This window comes from Anoplolepis gracilipes, unplaced genomic scaffold (assembly GCF_047496725.1).
Source record: "Anoplolepis gracilipes unplaced genomic scaffold, ASM4749672v1 Contig18, whole genome shotgun sequence".
In the NCBI taxonomy this organism is placed as follows: Eukaryota; Metazoa; Arthropoda; class Insecta; order Hymenoptera; family Formicidae; genus Anoplolepis; species Anoplolepis gracilipes.
The window spans coordinates 1,403,826-1,424,703 of NW_027328669.1; the positions used below are offsets into that span (position 1 = coordinate 1,403,826).

Sequence of the window (20,878 nt, forward strand, 5' to 3'; positions counted from 1 at the left end):
AAATATGTGCTCTGTGCACTAATTAAAAATTCTTTCGTGAAAAGAATTAATTTCTTTACGCAGTTTCTTTACGCATCAACATCCGCGCATAGGCTCTCATTGCCGAGGATATCTTATCCTATTATTTTTCTTTTGTTCTACTTATTGACTAGCTCTAACTAAAGAGATTAATTTCCGATCATTGCTGACCTCATCTTCCTCAAAAATTAACTCCACATCCGACATATCGCGAATTAACACCAGCTAGTACAGCAAATTAACCTGCTCCTGTCACCTATCATGAGAGTACGAAGTAGGGAGTAGACTGTAAAAAATGTAATTGAACCATTTCGCTTACGCCTTACTCCACGCCTTATCTCACTGGATAAAACAACTTACTTCGACATCTTACAGCCTTAATTCATTACTCTTGCTGCCATTGTAGACGATGCATAACATATTGCTGTTCTGTTAATTCAAATCAAATTTTAAATTATTAAAACAATTAAAAAAGAGTGTAAAAATAATACAATGTGCACATATTTTTAATTTTAATAAATATGTTCCATATTATTAGTGACAGAATTTATCTGTTAAAGTTACAGAAAAAATATTAAGTTTATTTTCTAGTATATAAGAGTGACTGATAATACTGTCATTTCTCGATGTGATCTCGCGTGTCTCGCCAGCAGTATGTACCCAAAATTATTGCAAAAATTTGCTTTATTTTATCAAGTACGTATATTATTATTATTAATTATTGTTATATTTTAACCGAAGTATTATGTAACGTGTTATGTATACACAACTTAACGTGTTTATGTGTACACAAAATTAAAAAAAATTAAACTACACTAGGCAAAAAATTATCGCAATAAAAATTTATACAAAAATTTCACGTAACTTCAGATAATCACAACTCCACAAAAAATTGTTGTATTTAAAATATTTTTTTTATTTTGTAGGTTAAAGCCTCTACTTTATGAAGCATTTTTCAGATTTTGAATTTTTCCTTTCTCCCTCCCGCCTTCTTCTCAAAAGTAAGGACGTGTTTCGTCTCGAAAAATTTACACAGTTTGACACACTCCACGGAGTGGAATAAATTTTTTTCACAAGTATCGTAATAATTATTGTAAAATTTGAATTTTTCCTTGCAAATTAAGAAAAAATTGAGATCGATATGGTTTTTTTTCGCGGACTTATGACGTATTAAAGTGACCTATACATTTTTGTGTCTGTTACCGTCAACATTAGCATTATCCGATGTGTACATATCACGGGGAGATTGTTGGACGCATTTTGTGCATCATGTGTATGTGTGTATGCTGTGTGTGCGTGTGTGTATGCTGTGCGTGCTGTGCGTATGTGCGTTCGACTCTTAAAGCTCCTTCTATCGACTAATTCATTTTTAAATTAAGAGCCTATATTAACTGTTATTATATATATAAATATATACACAGAGTGATTCAAAACAACCTAATGTCCTTAAGATGACATATTCTTGAGCAAAATCTGAGACGATTTTTTCTTTTACACAATTTTATCTGAAGCTTAGTTTCTGAGTTATAATTGAAAATAGTTAGCTATTTACGAGCCGGATACAACGGCCAAGCAGGGACAATGCGTCATGAAACAAATGACTTCTCTAGACGGCTAATAATATTACACAATAATTATTATTATTATACAATATTATCATTTGAAGTTTATTGAATTATTATTGCATTCTATACAATATTATATAATATTATTGACCGTAGGAAGGCCATTAGTCTGATGACGCGTTGCGCCATCCCTGCACGTCCGTTATTCGGCTCGTAAATAGTTAACTATTTTCAATTATTACTCAGAAACTAAGTTTCATTCAAAATTTTGTAGAAGGAAAAATCGTCTTAGCTCAAGAATATGTCATTTTAAAGACATCAGGTTGTTTTGAATCACCCTGTATATACATCTGTGCTTTATATTCATATAGATACACAACAAATGGCGCTCACATAGCGCACATTTGTAACGTTCCAGTATTTTCTTAATAGATACTATTTTTGTAAAATTAAACTTTTTAATGATGTCAACACTTTTTCATGCTATTAATTATATTTCTTTCTCTCTTTCTCTGTCTTTTTTAATAATAATACCATTTTTGTTAAAAATGTTATTAACTGTTTCTTTATGTATAGAAATTGTATTTTTTTATAAAATTTTTAAACACATCTACTTTTACACACTGGATACTTTTATGATTTCAGTATTTTTTGTGGCATTAATTTGTACATATTTTTAATTTCAGTGTCATCTTGTAAATAATTATTTTTTGATGCTAAAGATGTTTTTTTTTCTAAAAATTCTACTATTTTAAAGAATTGTTATTTTGGCTGATTAGTATTATAAAGAGATTAATAGTATTAATAACATAGATCTTTATTTAATAATTTTTCGCTGACTTATTTCTAGTGGCACTATTCTACACAATCTTATACAATTATGTTTTACTTTTTATCAATTTATTGAAAAATATAATAAGAAATAAAAATTTATACCTCAAACATAAAAGTATCAACTTCCTCTCTGATACCGGAGTCATCAATCTTATTTTCTTGAGATGCTGCTATTAAAAGGTCCAACATAGCGAGTCGTTTTTTCCGAGCTAAAAGCAAAAGAAATATTATAGGAAGTGTGGTCATTATAGAAAGTATAGCATGTTAAAATACTATTAATAATTTAGAATAGCACGAAAATTTCATGTTTTTATAATACTATTTATCAACAAATATTGGAATTAGATAGAAATTCATATAATAAAATATCTAAAAATACCCCCAGGAGTGCTAATACTTTTAATATAATTGTAGCAAACAAGTTTGTGTAAATTTCACAATCAAAACTTTTTTGATAAGTTTTAAACCTCTTATTATTATTTATACTGACAAGGGGACGGCAAGACCATCATGAATAATTTTATTTATTAATAAGTGAATTAAATAAATAAATAAAAAAGTAAAAAACGTATAATAATTAATAATTTTTAGAATTTATTTTTTTATATTATTCTATTGTTCTATTATGTATTATTCCATTATGTATTATATGTATATTATATTATGTATCATTATGTATTATACATATATTACTATATTACGTATCATTTCGTATTACGTATTATTATATTATGTATCATTAGCAATAATGATACATTAATAAAGTTGCACTTTAAGCCTAAAGCTGGCAATTCGTCTCTAAATGCGCTGCTAAATATGTGCACATAGAATATTGCCACATTTAGTATGTCATCTAAGGCACATTTAGAGGCGCATTTAACGATAATATAAATGTGAACTCGGAATACGGGCCGATGTTTTTTTTTTTTTTTTTTTTTTTTTTTTTTTGTGAAAGCGATTATAATAACGATAGTAATGACATAGGATGATTTATAGGTGATGTGTAGTCATTTATATATACAGTGAATGGTGGTTTTGACAGGGACACTTATATGTGTGATTTATTTCAAATACAAAAGTATTACTATAATTTGGAATACATTATCAAATTGCCGACACCTTTTGAATTTTGATCATTTTAGTGTTAGCTTAAATATTTGATTCTTATTCTTTAAAGAGTAAAAAATGTGTTTCTTTTTTTTTCTAATAAATTATTCATTTATGTGTGTCTACCAAAAAAATGTTTTGAATTTCAGCAGAAAACACAAATTTAGTCTCGAGATTATAAAATCAAATTAGTATTTCAAATATGTTGCATTTCCTATATACTAACATCGTATAATACATGTACATACATTTTCTATATTTAATTTCTTTTTTACATTATGCAATAAATATAAGTTGGTCTACTCTTATTAGTCAGTCCTTCTCGCTTAATAAATTCTAACTTATTTACAAAATTAGATACTAATTAAATGATGAAGTCTCAAGTTAAGTGCTCACTGTTTGGCAGAAAATTAAATTTATAAAGGAGCCTTAACAAACATTAAGTTCTGATTTTTTTCATACAGAAAAAATATATAAATAATATAAAAAGAAAAAACAAAGATGTAATAACTATATATTAATTAAGTAGTACTTCTACTAGTAGAAAAATTATTAAAACATATAAAAAATAATAAGATTACAGAAAGAGTTCCGAATTATTAAATATAAATAAGTGAATACGAAAGAGGCAATAGGAGCGAGGAGCTCTTCTCCTCGCTCCTATTGCCTCTTTCGTATTCATTTATGTATAAAAAATAAATTAAATTAAAAAAAAATTGCTATAAACTGAAAACTAATTATCCTGCTCTTACGTCCACATCTGGAGGGATTGTTTAAAGGTTAAAAAAGAACGTAACAAGTATTTTTCGAAATTATATTCTTTATAAGGAGTATGACTATGGGTGCAATCAGAAGCACAATCGCTCACTGAGCACTCACAAGTAGCCGCTCAGCGGCGCTCAGTGAACGCTTTTTATTTACTGGATATATGCATTGAGACTAGAGGGATAAATGCACAAGTGAACAGATTTAACGGAGTGAGCACGGAGTGAACGATAGAAAACTACGCTCACGAAAATGGTGACCACTCACTGTGAGCAGCTTAGGAAGCATTTGCATCCGGTACACAGATCTAGGGAATTCAGCTCAGTAAGCGCTCAGTGAGCGGTTGTACTTCTGAATGTACCCTATGAGTCAACAGTCAAATCTAAAAAACAGGTCAATGACCGACAGAATTTATTTTACGTTTAAAACATTTATTTGGTAACCCTTTTTTTAAAGAAATAAATCTTTATTACCTGGGTACTAGGACTCCTGTGCAATTACCTTGTGCAATCTCTCAAGGTAAGAAAAACTAGGCTAATTACGTAAATAAATTAAAACTATCGAAAATCCAGCTTCAATAATCTTGACCTTGATGTATGTTGTCAAGGTCACTACACTGAGTAATTACTAAACAATTTTAGCTGTCGTTCGTTATTTATTAAAAAGTTATAAACAAAATGAGTTTCACGGATAACATGTAATTTTCGAACTTACACTGCATCCTGCTTTCAATGCAAAACAAAATTTATATATTGCACGGTTCACATAAGTTCCTATTTAATTTTTTTTTCTGTTAAATTTTATAAATCCTCTAAATTAGTACATATCAACGATATTAATAACTAATAACTGTTTCTCACAATTACTCAGTCACTGGAATAATTTCCTCGTTTTGCGTGGAAAGTGTGAAACTGTTTGAAAAATATGGTTCGCTAATATTAAATATATCCTGGTTTGGAAAAAAGGAATGAATACACAAGAAATCACATATAAGGTATAGTAAAATCCAATCGTGAGAATGAAACAAATATAAAGAAGGTGATAACACAAGCAAACAATATTGACATAAATCTTATACACATTATAAGGTTTCATAAGCTGAACCTAATTATTTGATTTATTACATAAGCATATGATAACTTGTCTTAAGAATGAATTAAGGATTTTCCATCTACTATAAGACTTATCATCATAATTGTTCAAATAAACAGACTTATCATCTTTATGATTATAGTTAATATACGTCTATTAATATCAAAGTGTAACCATATAAGAAATTACTGACTTTTAAGAAATGAATACTACTAATAATTTCTTAATGAAAAAGCAAACCATATTATAATTATGGAAAGTCAAGTAAAGTTTGAGAAAATTCTTTTATACGCTCAAAATGTTAACACATATAATATTTATCGTTGGAATGGATCACTTAACGCTGTAAGGTAATTGGTGATTAGAAACATTGACATCGTTGAAGAAGCAATTCATAGATCTATTAGATCTCATGCGCCTTCCTACGCAACATGTTATACATGAGATACATCATAATATATATAAATATAATAAAACATATATGAGAATGTAATGAACCATTATAAGGGAAGGAATTACAAGAGAACCATATTAATCTAAAGGAAATCACAATATATACAAGAGATTCCTACAATCTCATAATATTATACACAAGAGATTCCTATAATCTCATTATTATACATAAGAGATTCCTATAATCTCATTATATTGTCCCTATGACAATATAAATCATGAAGGAATAATGAAAACACAAGGTCCCAATGACCACTCGCTTTATCGGTTAAATACGAGGAAGGAATATTGATTATAACCAAGAGATTCTTATAATCTCATAATATAGTACACAAGAGATTCCTATAATCTCTAATATTGTACAAGAGAGATTCCTATAATCTCAATGTATTGTCCCTATGACAATACAATCATGGAAGAATAAGAAAGCACAAGGTCCCAATGACCACTCGCTTAGTGGATGCCGATGATCCAGACAAATATATATATATATATATATATACTCACAGAAAGATGCGGTTTATAGACCCATTGTCTTTGGACTGTATATACATAAGTTAGTGAAATACGATCACCCTTGTAGTGAACATGTTACATGTTCTCCCTATGAGGATTTTAAGTTGAGTGATCACCCTTATGGTGACCATAGCTCTTTCTCCTTGGTATGAGTTTCGGCAGTAACGAGATGATGCAATCAAAGGTGTCGAGATAATTGCATTATTTTACTAGAAGTTGCCGTCTCAATCCCCTTACGGTCGTAAGAATGATGTTAATTTCTCACTTGACTAGAACTAACGTATGTGATTACATACGAGAAGGAAACCGAAAGAACTCAATATTAAGATAATTATCCGCACGTGTGTCGCGACTACGTCTTTCGTCTTGCGCGTCTTTTCCGCCATTAAAAAGGTCCTTCTTCTTCCCGGTGAACAGCAGCGAGCGAGCTTTTTTTGCGCGCCTCCTGCGGATTTCTTGAGCTTTTATTCCCCACTCAATATCTCTAGGGAAAAGAGTGTGGTTATTGACTCTTGATCGCGCGGACTTTTTAAACAGAAACTGTGCAATGATATATCTTGTTTCACATTGAAAACAGGAGTGGTGTGGAGTGGACCTCGCTTCGTGTGGAAAATTAAAAATCCATGTGGAATCTCGTATAATAATAAAATCGATGAGAATAGTTTCACATAAATTTCCATAGGAGCGGGTGAGAAATACTTCTCCTATGCCTCTTAGAAAAGGGTTAAGTTAGTTTTATCGAGCAGAAGATACGGGGAGAGGGATTCGCCCCTTCCCCTACCTAAGTGTTTGACACGTTTAAATAAATAAATAATTCTACTAATGTAAGCATTGATTTTATAAAATGCACAAATTGTTCAAAAACTACGCATAATATGTGAAACTTTTGTTTATAACATTTTAATAAAAAACGACAATGGCTAAAATTGGATGATAACATTGACAATATATCAAGATCAAGATCATTGGACTTGAGTCTCTTTTTTAATAGTTTTATCATGAAAATTTTATTAAAACTGATTAATGTCATAATATACAAAAGAGCCATATATTACATTAGAATGAATGTGTGTATCTATATAAATGTTATCATTGTAAGGATGTAAAAATTCAGTCGATGGTAAAAGATAACATCTTTCCGATTTTCTTGCTACTTACATATATTGTTCGGGGAGTTGTTCTGAGTAAGAGAGAGGGGGAGGGCCCGAAGGTCCCCCTTGCACCCTCCCCCCCATGTGTGTGTGTGTGTTATGAAAATATTGAAAATATATATCATTAAAAAAGATTAATATCAAGTGGTTTATTCAACAGAGAATCGCATGTTAAATAAATAAATTTGCAGTAATACGTTAAACTTTAACAACATATGTGTCATATACATTACTAGGACGTAAACAAACCTCACTGTTAGTATTATCAGTTTATAAAACAGAGGGAACAACATGAAAAATATGAAATTTTATTTTGTCATATCTCCTAAACCAATGCAGTCCCCCACTTAATTTTTGCGGGGAATTACTGAGAACAACTCCCCGAACAATATATGTAAGTAGCAAGAAAATCGGAGAGGTGTTACCTTTTATGCACTTTTACCATATATACAGGGTGTCTCATAACTAATGAGCCAACGCTCGTGAACGGATAGAGTACAGTGAACTGAACAAAAAAGTATTAGGTTATTTTGCGATTTTCCCAATAATTATTAAAATATTAATTAAAAACGCTTAGCGAACAATATTATGCATATCTACAAAATGTCCGGTAATAATCGCCCCAACTCTCTAGAGCAGATAGAGCAGGTCAAATTGAACATAAAAGTCCTGTATCATTTTGCGATTAGCACAATAATTATTGAACTATTAATTAAAAACGCTCAGGGTATGCTGAGCGCTATATGCGGTGCGCGCTCATACGCTGAGCGTTTTTAATTAATATTTTAATAATTATTGCGAAAATCGGAAAATGATACAGGACTTTTATGTTCAGTTTGACCTGCTCTATCAGCCCTAGAGAGATGGAGCGATTATTACCGGACATCTCGTACATATGTATAGTATTGTTCGCTAAACGTTTTTAATTAATATTTTAATAATTATTGGAAAAATCGCAAAATAACCTAATACTTTTTTATTCAGTTCACTGTACTCTATCCGTTCACGAACGTTGGCTCGTTAGTTATGAGACACCCTGTATATATACAGGGTGTCAAGTAATAATCGCCCAACCTTTCATGGGCAGATAGAGCAAGTCAAACCGAATAGTAAAGTCCTTTACCATTTTGCGATCTTAGTAATAATTACCGAGAAATTAATTAACAAAGATTGACAAATCCGAGCGAGTACAAGCACGCTGCAAAAAAGATGGCGAGAAGGACGGCCCACCGCTAGGCCGGTTGCTAAATAATAATCGCTAATCTATTGTTCTTATCAACACTTCTCGTCTATGTCCCTGGTAACCGCGAGGCAATGGCGCCTATTTACGCCGCGCGCGCTTAGCGACCGTCCTTAGGGCCGTCCTTCTCGCTATCTTTTTTGCAGCCGGCTGATACTCGCGCCGGATTTGTCGATCTTTGTAATTTAATTTTTCAATAATTATTCTGAAAATCGCAAAATGATACAGGACTTTTCTATTCCATTTAACCCGCTCTATCTGCCCATGAAAGGTTGGGCGATTATTACCGGACATCCTGTATATATATGTATATATATATATATATACATATACATATATATATATATATATATACATATATATACATATATATATACATATATATATACATATATATATATATGTGTACATATATATATTATACATACTTGTAGCTATTTCTGCATATTCGTTTGGAGTATCATTCTCGAAATTTTTCAGATATTGATAACCAGTTTCTTCATGGTAGCGTTTTCTTTCTTCGATAATCTATAAACAAACAATATATATTTATGGTTATAACAATATATTTATTATTGTCTAATATTGTTAATGATGTTCCACTAGTAAAAATAGAATATATTGTGTAATTATAAGATTAAAGATAATTGTGATACAAAATCTAATTTATTTAAAAAATCAATTTTTTACTCTTTCTTACTCTTATTATATAAGTTCTTACTCTCATTATATAAGTTTAATAAAAATGCCGAATGGGGGAACCAGCTCTAATGGCTCTGATCTTGACATATGTTGTTAAAGTTATAACCTCGAGTAACATCCAAAAGATATTAGCCGTCGCTCGTTGTTTATTAAAAAGTTATTATCAAGAAAAGTTTTATAAATAGGATAATTACATATAATATAATAATAAACATAATTTTCTTACATCATGTATATTTAATTAAGTGTACTTTTACTGAATCTATTTATTTAAATGTGATACATTGAATGTGTGCGCGGGGGAGGAGCTAAAAAGCAAAATCTGTTTCATACCTTCGATACAGGTTGGATTGGCTTAGTTTTTGTGGGATGGAGGTGTAACGGAAGGGGCTCCGCCCTTTCCCTGCCTATGCATTAACTGTATCATTTAAATAAATATATTTAAATAAATAGAACCATTAAAAGTACGCTGCATTATTATGTATGAGATGTAAAAATTCATGTAGTAGCATCTTTAGTTTACTTTCTAATACTGAAATTTAACTACTGAAATTTACAACTAGTCATACTGAGTGAAAATCAACTGAGGAAGATTCGTTATAATGTGTTTATACTCTAGTATAAATTAGCACTTTACATTAGCAAAGGGACATAAATAAACAATGACTTATAGAATATTAAGCATGAAGAAAGTTATTGACAAGAAAATAATATATGTAGAATTGAGATTTTATATTCTATTTCTAGTATACATAAAAAATACATGCTAAAAAAGAATGTGCAGGTAGGAGTGAACAGGGTGACGGGGCTTCGCATAAATAAAAATAACAAAACTTGAGAGTGTAAAAACTACAAAAGCTGACAGTACTGCATGGAAATTTTAATGTAAAATCTTAATTTAATTTATATCCGAAAAACATATTGAGAAATTTATTTTTCCTTTTTAATTTTTACCTTATAGTAACAAATAATCATTTTAAACTTTTCTTGTTTAGAACTCTTTAATAAATAACAACAAGCGACGGCTAAAATCTTTTGGATGTTACTCAGGGTCATCACTTTAACAACATATGTCAAAATCAAGGTCATTGGAGCTGGGTTTCCTATTCGATATTTTTTCTATAAGTATATTTAATTATATATTATCATAAGTATATTTATATCTTTATATATTTAATAGAATAAAATAAATTAACTTAAATAAAATTAAAAGGTCACATTTGTCATATATTTGTAATACAGGGTATTTTATTTTACTGTCCATTATCTTGAAAATAAATTTTCGGGGAAAAATGTTTCAGACAAAAGTTTGTTTCATATAAGATGGTATCATTGGTTTGACTTTGGATAATAATTTGAAGGGCATGTGAAGGTCACTTTCAATTTCTCAAATAGAACACCCTATTTTTCGTTGTATATTCTTGTGGCTTACCTCGAGAGCTTTCCAAAACATTAATATTTTTTCATTAAGTACTTTTCAAATTTTAAGATTTCAAAAATTACAATATTAGGCATTAGCATTACTCATAGTGTATCACGTGGAGGTTGCCTTGTAAAAACACAGTATGATTTCAACAGAGAATAATTTGAGAAATAACTAAAGCTATGCCTGGGAGAAAATGGAGATCCATTTGAATTTTTTGAACATTTTATTAACAAGTAAAAATAAAATTGATTTTGGGTAGTTTGAGATCACAAAATATTAAAGAATAAGTCTTGGAGTCTTGATATCTATCTCTCTCCACGCGCGCGCGCGCACACACACACACACGCGCGCGCGCGCGCGCACACGCACACAGCAATTAAAAAAATTGTACTAATTGAAGGAAGTGAAAAATGTTTTAAAAAATATATAATATACAGAGAAATTTTGTAAATTAAAAAGTTAAAAAAATTGAATAAGAGCTAATAATAGCGGGTTAGCGGAGGGTAAATTAAACGTAAAGAAAAAATATTTGAGTAAATAAAATTTAAAAAAAGGTATAATAATTAAATAATAAAAAAATAATTAATATTTATATATTATATATATATATATAAATCAAATTTATGTTATTGTTACGTCCAGGCCTGTAGAGAGGATGGGTCAGAGGAAGGGCGTAATAAGAACTGTTCCGATGTCAAAAGTCTTATCGACGAGTGACTCGGTCGAGCGAGCTGCAGGTTAGCAAACAGGTAAACGACGGGTGTCGTTATTATTCTGTTATGCGAACGCTCTCTCGGTGGTCCCTTTTTGGTAAGAGAATCGAATCTCTTTTACGCGGGACGGGACAAAGTGTGATCTTTCGCGTGGAGAGAGTGAGGGAGTTAAATAAATTTACCGATCATTTAATATTTAATTTAACATTTATTCAATTAATTCCTAACGTTGTACATATAATCTTATTGATATCGGCCTTAAAATTATTTGTATGAGTGTGTGTGTGTGTTTGTGTGTGTGGATCGCGGGTGTTACATAAGTACGGAGGTCATCAACCAGAAAAGAAGGGGAACGAGTGCGATTCTAAAGATTTTATTCTGATTGGTATTTGTTACAATAGTTTATAATAAGAAAAAAAATAATAAAGATTTGCGAACAGTGTTATGTATGTTACGGCGCGATTTCGCACACGGTCGTGTCGTCCGATCTATAGTCTCGGTTGGCTCGCAAGAATCGGCGGGTCGGCGCGATTTTAGGCATACTTAGTAAAAGAACAGGGTTGAATAAAGGAGAAAGGAGACGATGAGAGAAAAAAAAACAAAAGAGAAAGAAATTAAACTTACTATTTAGGCAGATTGGTTGCGTTTTAGCTGCTGGTGTAGTTGTGGCTCCAGTTGTGGTCTTACTCGGCGAGTGGTCTTGTTGAGCACTGACTCTAATAGGTTTTAAGACGTAAACGGAACTCCCGTAGTGTAGACGAATTGCTTGAGTCAGCGAACGACCGAAAAATCTGTGCCGAATGAATCTGATGCTGTACTGTCGACTGATTTTAAATTTTGGTGTTCGTAATGCGCGAGTCTTCCCTTTTTATATTAAATCTTGAGGGCGTGTTAACAATTTGGGCGGGAGTATTTTTGAGATTTTGACGTGTAAAAAGCTGTCATTCGGTGAGATCCTTCTCCTCCTTATTTTTGATTGTTGCTGATTGGTGGGCTCTGTACGGCCTCTTAGGAAATTTGAAGATTCTTCATTTGGTTATCTCCTGGGATTATGCAGCTGTTTTTACCCATTATTTATTTAGGGGATCTCGCTTTCGATCCTTTTCGGTCATTTCTTTGAACATCGATTTCAATGTTTAAAACATTTTTTTGTTCCGCGGCCCTCTTATGACTGGTCGGGCAATTATTGCTTTATCTTTATAGGAGGTAAAGACATGGAGCCGACAGTGCGTAGCGGCATTATTTGTTTCTTTCTTAGGATTATGCAGCTGTGTTTGTTGATTTATTCATTTAGAGGATCTCACTATCGATCCTTTCCGGTCGTTTCCTTTGAACATCGATTTCAATGTTTTTTAAAATATTTTTCGTTGCGCGATCCCTTTTATGATTAGTCGAGCGATTATTGCTTCATTTTCGTGGGAGGAAAAACGTGGAGCCGACAGTGCGTAGCGGCATTATTTGTTTCTTTCTTAAGATTATGCAGCTGTGTTTGTCTGTTTCGTTGTTTAGAGGATTTCGTTATTGATCCCTTCCGGTATTTGTTTAGATATCGTTTTTAGTAGGTCTAAACATTATTTGATAATAACGGTTCTTTTTTATTGCGCGACCCGTTTTTTGTAACCGATCGGACGATTATTGTTCATTTCGTGGGAGGAAAAACGTGGAGCCGACAGGACGTAACATTATAAAAAATATATATATATATATAAATCAAATTTATGTTATAAAAAATATATATATATAAACTAAATTAATATTTAAGAGCTACAATATATGAAATTGTATGGAAATTAAAATATATCTATATATAAATAAGCAAAAAAAAATAAAAATATAAATATTTAAGTTTATGAAAAAGGCAGCGCGAAATAAAATATCAGCAAATGAAAAAAGAAATAACATAGTTATCCTCAAAAAATTTATAATATTTTGATATAAATTTAGTGAAAATCGGTTCATAAATACGTAAGTAGGTCATGAGGACCGCGCGAAGCGCGGTTCGAAAAGCTAGTATATATATATATATATATATGATTATATAATAATATAATATAATTTTATATAATTTTACGAATAGTATTGTAATTGTAAATAAAGTATATAATGTTATGTCCACAGTTGGAAAGAATAAAATAAACTGATAAGAATTTATAATACAAATAATTATAATTCTATGTCAAGAAGTGCTCTTAAATAAATATTCTACGACATAAACTATGAATCAAATTGTTAGATTGCAAGTATGAATTAGAAACTATTTTATTTTGTGTACATTATATACCGTATGTGTAGGACGAGGATAAAGAAATAATCCAATATCAGATTATAGTAGCGGACCGTGTTGTTTGTATAATTTTAATTTTATATATTTTTATTCATTACGTAATATATATTTTATGTATTAAGTTTAAGTTTATGCGTAAATGTCATCCATGACCTGCTGACTATAAGGGACCAAACTCTTGTCAGTCTGACCGAATTGTAATAAATTTTTAAGGTAATCGACAACGAGTTATTAAAGCATCGAGTCTGATAGTAAGTAAATGTAGATGGCCTTGATTTCTTCTTTTTTAAATAAGGCAATTTGTCTGTGTGCGCTGGATCATTATGAGTTATTGTTATTACTCCTATAATATGGATTGCTAGCTGTCTTGCTACAGCATTTCTTAGCTGATTTCCCTGATGGCCTTACTCCGTCCGGTATTTTGTGCTATTTTGGCCAGTCTTGTATCATTTTTTAGATTTGCGCATTCCATTCACGTCTCCTTCTTTTGGCCCATCGTACCACATCCTCCGTTCTGCACTTTTCCCTGACATGTTTGTTTATTGTTTTTTTCACATCGAATATACTATGATCCTGAGGGTTTTTATTTCAATTGTTCTTAGCTGTCTTTTTGTTGCTACGCTGTCAGCTTTGACCTCGGCCTCGTCACAAGTCTGACACAAGTTTTGTATATTCTGGTCTTATAGTCAATGGTCAGGTGTTTGTTTTCCCAGATGACATGTTTTAGTCCCTATGTAGTAACCACTTTGTTGTCTTATCTCTTCTTTGAGGTTTCCTTTGCTAGTTACCTTCACGCTAAGGTAGTCAATGGACATTATTTGTTCGATTGGAACGTTATTTACTATTAGTTTACATCTCAGAAAGTCTTTTGCTATCGTTGCTTTTGTTTTTGCGGTAGATATTTTCATACTGTACTGTTCTGCCGTATTTCCGAATGTATTGTTACGTCCCGGCACCAAAATTTTTCTCATTTACTTCTAAGAAACACTAAACTTATAATATAAAGCCAAACGACAAGTTACCGACTACATTTTAGCCGATAAGTTATTCACTAAGACAAGTTACCCATTATAACCGTTACCGACTCTAGCCGACAGTACGAAACGTTTATCATAAAATAGCTGCTCTCCCACCACCATAAGACTCTCCCGCTACTCCGAACTCTTAGATAACCCTTCCTACGCGTCCACCCCACTTTTCAACCCTGACACGCACAAACCGAGGGACCTCGAAACAGTCCCAAAAATTGACACATCAATTCGAGACTCTGAGCGATGCACTTCTCTCTCTAGAAGTGCTCCTCATCCTTGCGATTCTATTTCCATACACGATTCCATTTCCAAACACTGTTCCAAATCAGCACGCTTTCCATATCCACATTCGTTTCCATTTCGGTACGCGATCCTATTCCATACAGTTCCTCTGCAACGTCATTCTACTTCATGCGAGCGCTGTTATATCGTTACTTTATTATACTACGTCTGTACACCCTGCGTCAGTTCTCCGCGCCGATAGCTCTCCGGTTCATATTCACGCGTCACCACCGTAACCATTCAATGTAAGTCAAAATATACATATATTTACAAAATCTCACTGTGCATTAATACCGAAACGTACCTGAACCCAGTCCGCATTTTCTACGTTCATATTAAGTTCCAATCCGACCTTCAATCGATCTGGTTTCGACCATTAACCAAATTAACGACGTAGCGGTGCAAACAATTGCACGCTCGTTACTCCTCTCCCCAGCCGATATCGTGCTAATACTCTGCACATACGGTACTTCTACCCTAAGACCAAACTTATACCTTCTCCTGGAAGCATCGTGCTAATATTCTGCACATGCCACCTCCCTACCTCAAAACCAATGGTCGAACCCAGCGAACACGCGAAATTAATTTAATCTTTTTGTAGATGCCAAAAATAAGAAGAGGCGGACACAAATTCCACGCGCGACGTTTGTATTACGAATACAAATACGCCCCCGTCAGTGAAGCGGATAGTGAATTCCTCGGGACGGATCGTCTATATTTTGACTTAGAATACGAGGTGTACTTTAACCCGACGCTACGAACAAAGCAGGTCAAACCTCTGAGGACGGACATCCGCATAAAGTCTATGGGATATTTTCCGTGGCCGCGCAAACTGATACAGTTGGACACACAGCTACTGTTCCCCCCTCTGCCGCCCGCGAATTACGTACCGGGAGATCCGAGGAAGACCCGCTACCTCCAGATACGCGACGAAATATTATACCTAAATTACGGGTGTTCCACCCCCGAGCACTGGGGTTCCGCGGAACAACCGATAGTAATAGATTAATATTACACGGAACGAAATATAACGATATCTCGTAGCAGCGTCACTCAAAATACGAAGCTTGGAAAACCTAGAGTTTTCTCGTGCCTGCACTTTTACGACCGACCCTTTTTTTTTTGCTTCCTGCGTTTCGCTTGGGCCAGCTCGCCCTCCGCTAAACCCTTCCAAAATAGTATTTTCCCTCCGCGCTGCAGAGACCGGTTTACGACCGACCCTTTTTTTTTATTTCCTGCACTTCGCGTTGACCATTCTCTCTCTTGTCGAGATTTTCTCGAAGACAATACTTGTTTCCAAGTTAATACTCGTTTCAAATATTGTATAACGCGCGTGTTATTTTATTCATTAATTTGTAAACAATTAATATTTAAACCGAATAAATATAGGAAACCTATTTTCCGTTATTCAATTATTTTTACTCCTTCCTTTTTTAACCATGACCTATTGACAACACACCTACATGTGTTACGGACAACTGCGCCCATACGGGAGGGCCACCCCTCCCCTCCCGCCGTCGAAGCGCGTCACCGATTAGGAAACGTCCGTTGCACCTACATCTCGGGATTCGCTCATAAATTAGAACTTACCCCGTATTGCGCATCTTGCTTTGTAAATTCCGACGACATTGATAGAGATTCTTGCGCGTACTTCAACGTACACCTCGCGCTCGACAGCACGCGCTATTCCGGCGTGTATTGCACGGTCTCTCGTAATCTAGCAGAGTTTTTCCCGTTCGACTGCGACCGGTGCGTTAACACCTACGCCGACTTCCTCAGAGATTTGAGAAATAGAAACATCTATTAAAGTCTTCGTTAGCGGAACCATCCCCGAGGAGTTCACATCACGCGACTTCCCTTAGTCAGTAATCGCCATATCCCTATTACTTCGCCGTTGGTAAGGAAAAACATCCATCGTCCGGATAAGCCTAGTCGCGAGGAATCCCCAGAAGCTTAGCTTCTGAAATACGCGACCGGTCAGGCGAAAGGTCCGACCACTCTTAGAAGCCGCGACCCCGTTTGACGTAACAAAATTGGTGACAGCGGTGGGATACGAGAAAATCCGGCACGATGGAAACCCGCTCCAAGAAGGCTTCAACAACTCCGGAAGGTGGTGCATCGAATGGGAATGACACCATTCTGAGTAGTCAGGAACTGGAAGCGATACAAGTTAGACTAAAACTAAAAGAAGAATCATTGGCGCGCCAAGCCAAAGAATTAGAAGAAGCCCGACAAAAGCATCAAGAGAATGTGCGAACTTTCGATGAATTCCAGCTGCTCACCGAAAAGGAGCTGGAGGACCAAAAACGCAGGATGGAGCACAATAGCGACGTGCAGTTCCTCAGCTCTGGTATCGTGGGAGAAATAGAGCATCTGCGGGACGAAATAAACCGGATTAATTGTACCGCACGGCGTGCCAGCAGGGGCGCCTCCTCTAGTATACCTCCGAGCAGCGAGACCCCCGATACCATTCCCAAGGTGACCTTCCGTGAGGCCACCGAATCCGTGCCCAATTTCGACGGGTATAATATCTCCCTGAGCCAATTCGTGCGCGCATGTAGACGCGCTCGCGAGATAGTGCCCCCCTCCTCAGAACGCAATCTAACCAAATTACTAATAAACAAACTACGCGGGCGGGCTTACTCCGCCGTAGAGGACGAACCTTGCGAAAGCGTTACACAACTCATCGACCTCCTAAACGTCGCTTTCGGTTTCCCCAAGACAATCGATCAATACCGGGGCAAACTCAGCATCATCTACTTGAAACCAAGAGAACACATCTTGGACTACATCACTCGCGTTAAAGACTTACGCACCGCCGTATTGGACGCAGGACGCCGCGAAACCGGGTACTTGACAGAAAAAACAATAATAGAAGTCGATGGACTAACGGCAAGATCATTCTGTGACGGACTACCCCTGGAATATCGACTCCAGATGGGTAATAACCTACACACAACTCCCGCCGAGGCATTCGCAAGGGCCAAAGCCATCGCCCGGAGACAAGAACTAGACAGGTCTCGTTATGGAGGCGGAGATCGGTCCGAAACAAGGACCGACAGGCCACCCCGAGGACCCGACATGTACCCCATCGCGCAGAACCCTACTCGACCGAACGCGTAACAGTATAAAGTAACCTTTGCAGACCATCTTCTGACTCAGCCAGTAGATTCGCATCATTTGCATAACACACTATACCCTTCTGTGGTTTCCCAATCTGTAGCCGATTGTGCGCTTGTTTATGGCTTCTATGATTTTGTCCATAATGAAATTGAACAGTAGTGCACTGAGGCTATCTTCCTGTCGTATATCTGTCCTTGTTTTGATTGCTCGTGTTGGGGCTTTATTGACTCTTCTTTTGGTCGTGTTGTTAGTGTTTAGGTCTTTTATTAATTTTGTATATTTTTTTGGGGCATTTCTTTGTCTAAATATGCTAATGACATCCTTGAGTCGCACCCGGTCAAAGGCTTTCATAAAGTTGATGAAGCAGATGAAAGCAGATATATTGTACTCTATCACTTTTTCTGCCAGTTGTCTTAAGATGAAGGCAACATCTATTATAGATCTATTTTCTTAAAAGCCGTATTGTTCTTCTTTCAGTAGGATAATGTCGGATATTTTTGTTGCCAATATGCTTGAGAGTAGCTTCATTGCAAAGCTGAGTAATGTTATGCTCTTGCAGTATAATAGGTTCTTTTTATCTTTCTTTTTGAGCAGATATATGGTCACGTTTTCTTTCCATTCGGTGAGATTCTTGCTTTTGTTCATTATTTTCCCAAAGAGCTTCGTTAATTCTCGAACTAGGAGTTAATTTTCCGCCATATTTAATTAACTCGTTGTTTATTTCGTCTTTATTAAGAGTTTTTCTGTTTTTTATTTTATACATGACTTTTCAGATCTGTTCGATTGATATGGTTGTCTCCTCATGCTTATTGTCTTTTTTTCTTCACTATTTTCACTATTGACGTTTTGATAAAGTTGTTCCAAGTGTCGTAGTCATAACTTCTTCTTCACTAATATCTTTCACTTCCACATCCTCGTTCACTGCCTTCTTTATGTCTCTGAGTATTTTTCATACTTGCTTTTGAGATCCATACATATTATGTTCCATGCCTGCGCTGAACTTTTGCTAGTGCGTTCATTTTTTCTCAAATTCTGCTAATTACTTATGCCTGGAGCCCTATTGTAGCACATTTTACTCGTCTTTTTATGGATATAATGTTTTCTTACTCTTAATAGTACTTTATAGGAGAATGATGTCATTGCGGACAATTTGGCAGCACTAATTTTGCGACGTTTCTCATTGTTGACTGCAGCATTTATGCTGTAATACCTTTAACAGCAGTACTGATCTTATCCCGTAAATCTTCACTTTAAGGAACAGTGACATAGACAGTGTCCTTGATAGACAACTTACGACTTTTTCGTTGGAGGATACTTTAAAGATTGTCTATGCTTCTGTTATTGAAAATGAAGATTTACGACATAAGATCACTATTGCTGTTGAAAGCAGCAAACATGCTGCAATCAACATTGAGAAACGTTGTAAAACGTGTTGAATGCGGTATTAAACATTAATGATTAAAATTTCACTTTTGTAAACATTTTTTGTGAAGTTCCAGTTTACCTTTTTAATACTTAAGATATCGATTATCTCGTGAACGATACATAGTAGCAATTTTTTACTAAATATGATTTTGATTGCAAATGACTGCTACTAAATAAATATGTAAAAGAAAATATGGATATTCATTTAAAAAAACGATGGTGACCTCATAATTTGAAAAGATCACAAGTAAAAAAAAATGGTAAACGTGCATAAAAGGTAACACCTCTCCGATTTTCTTGCTACTTACATATATTGTTCGGGGAGTTGTTCTCAGTAATTCCCCGCAAGAATTAAGTGGGGGACGGCATTGGTTTAGGAGATATAACAAAATGAAATTCATATTTTTTATGCTGTTCCTTTGGTTTTATAAACTGATAATACCAACAGTGAGGTTTGTTTACGTTCTAATAATGTGTGCGACACAGAAAAAGTTTTTGTTTACATTATTTAAGGGATATCTATACTGTTGAATAAATCATTTAATATTAATTTTTATTAATGATATATATTTTTTCAATATTTTCATAACATACGCACACACACGGGGGCAGGGTGCAGGGGGCCTTCGGCCCCCCTCCCGCGCCCGCCCCGTTCATCTCGCTTCGCGTGGAAAGTTGCAAACCCATGTGAACTTTGCTTTGTCTTGCAACGTATATGCGAGGCGAGGTGGACGGGGTGGGTGCGGGAGGGGGGACCGAAACCGTCCCTTGCACCCTCCCGTGTGTGTGTATGTTATGAAAATATTGAAAATATATATCATTATAATAAAAATTAATATCAAGTGGTTCATACAACAGAAAATCGCATTTTAAATAAATAAATTTGTAGTAATACGTTGAACTTTGGCAACATATGTGTCACATATATTAGTAGGACGTAAACAAACCTCACTGTTGGTATTATCAGTTTATAAAACCGAAGGAACAGCATAAAAAATATGAAATTTCATTTTGTTATATCTCCTAAACCAATGCTGTCCCCCACTTAATTCTTGCGGAGAATTACTCAGAACAACTCCCCGAACAATATATGTAAATAGCAAGAAAATCGGAGATGTGTTACCTTTTATGCACTCTTACCAAAAAATTTT

At 34.4% G+C, this 20,878-nt stretch overlaps 1 protein-coding gene across 4 annotated transcripts in view; it reads right to left on the reverse strand.

Annotated features, from left to right (window-relative positions):
• Positions 1–20,878, reverse strand: part of LOC140675700 (cytochrome P450 4C1-like) — a 147,315-nt gene that overhangs the window by 32,503 nt on the left and 93,934 nt on the right. For 3 of the 4 annotated variants that reach the window (XM_072910327.1, XM_072910326.1, XM_072910324.1), the window contains 2 exons: positions 9,170–9,269; positions 2,520–2,626 (listed from right to left, as the gene is read on the reverse strand). The exons of the other annotated variant lie outside the window; for it this stretch is intronic. In XM_072910327.1, the coding sequence (XP_072766428.1) occupies positions 2,520–2,626; positions 9,170–9,269 (207 nt within the window). The remainder of the gene's footprint in view (positions 1–2,519; positions 2,627–9,169; positions 9,270–20,878) is intronic. 4 annotated transcript variants of the gene reach the window in all.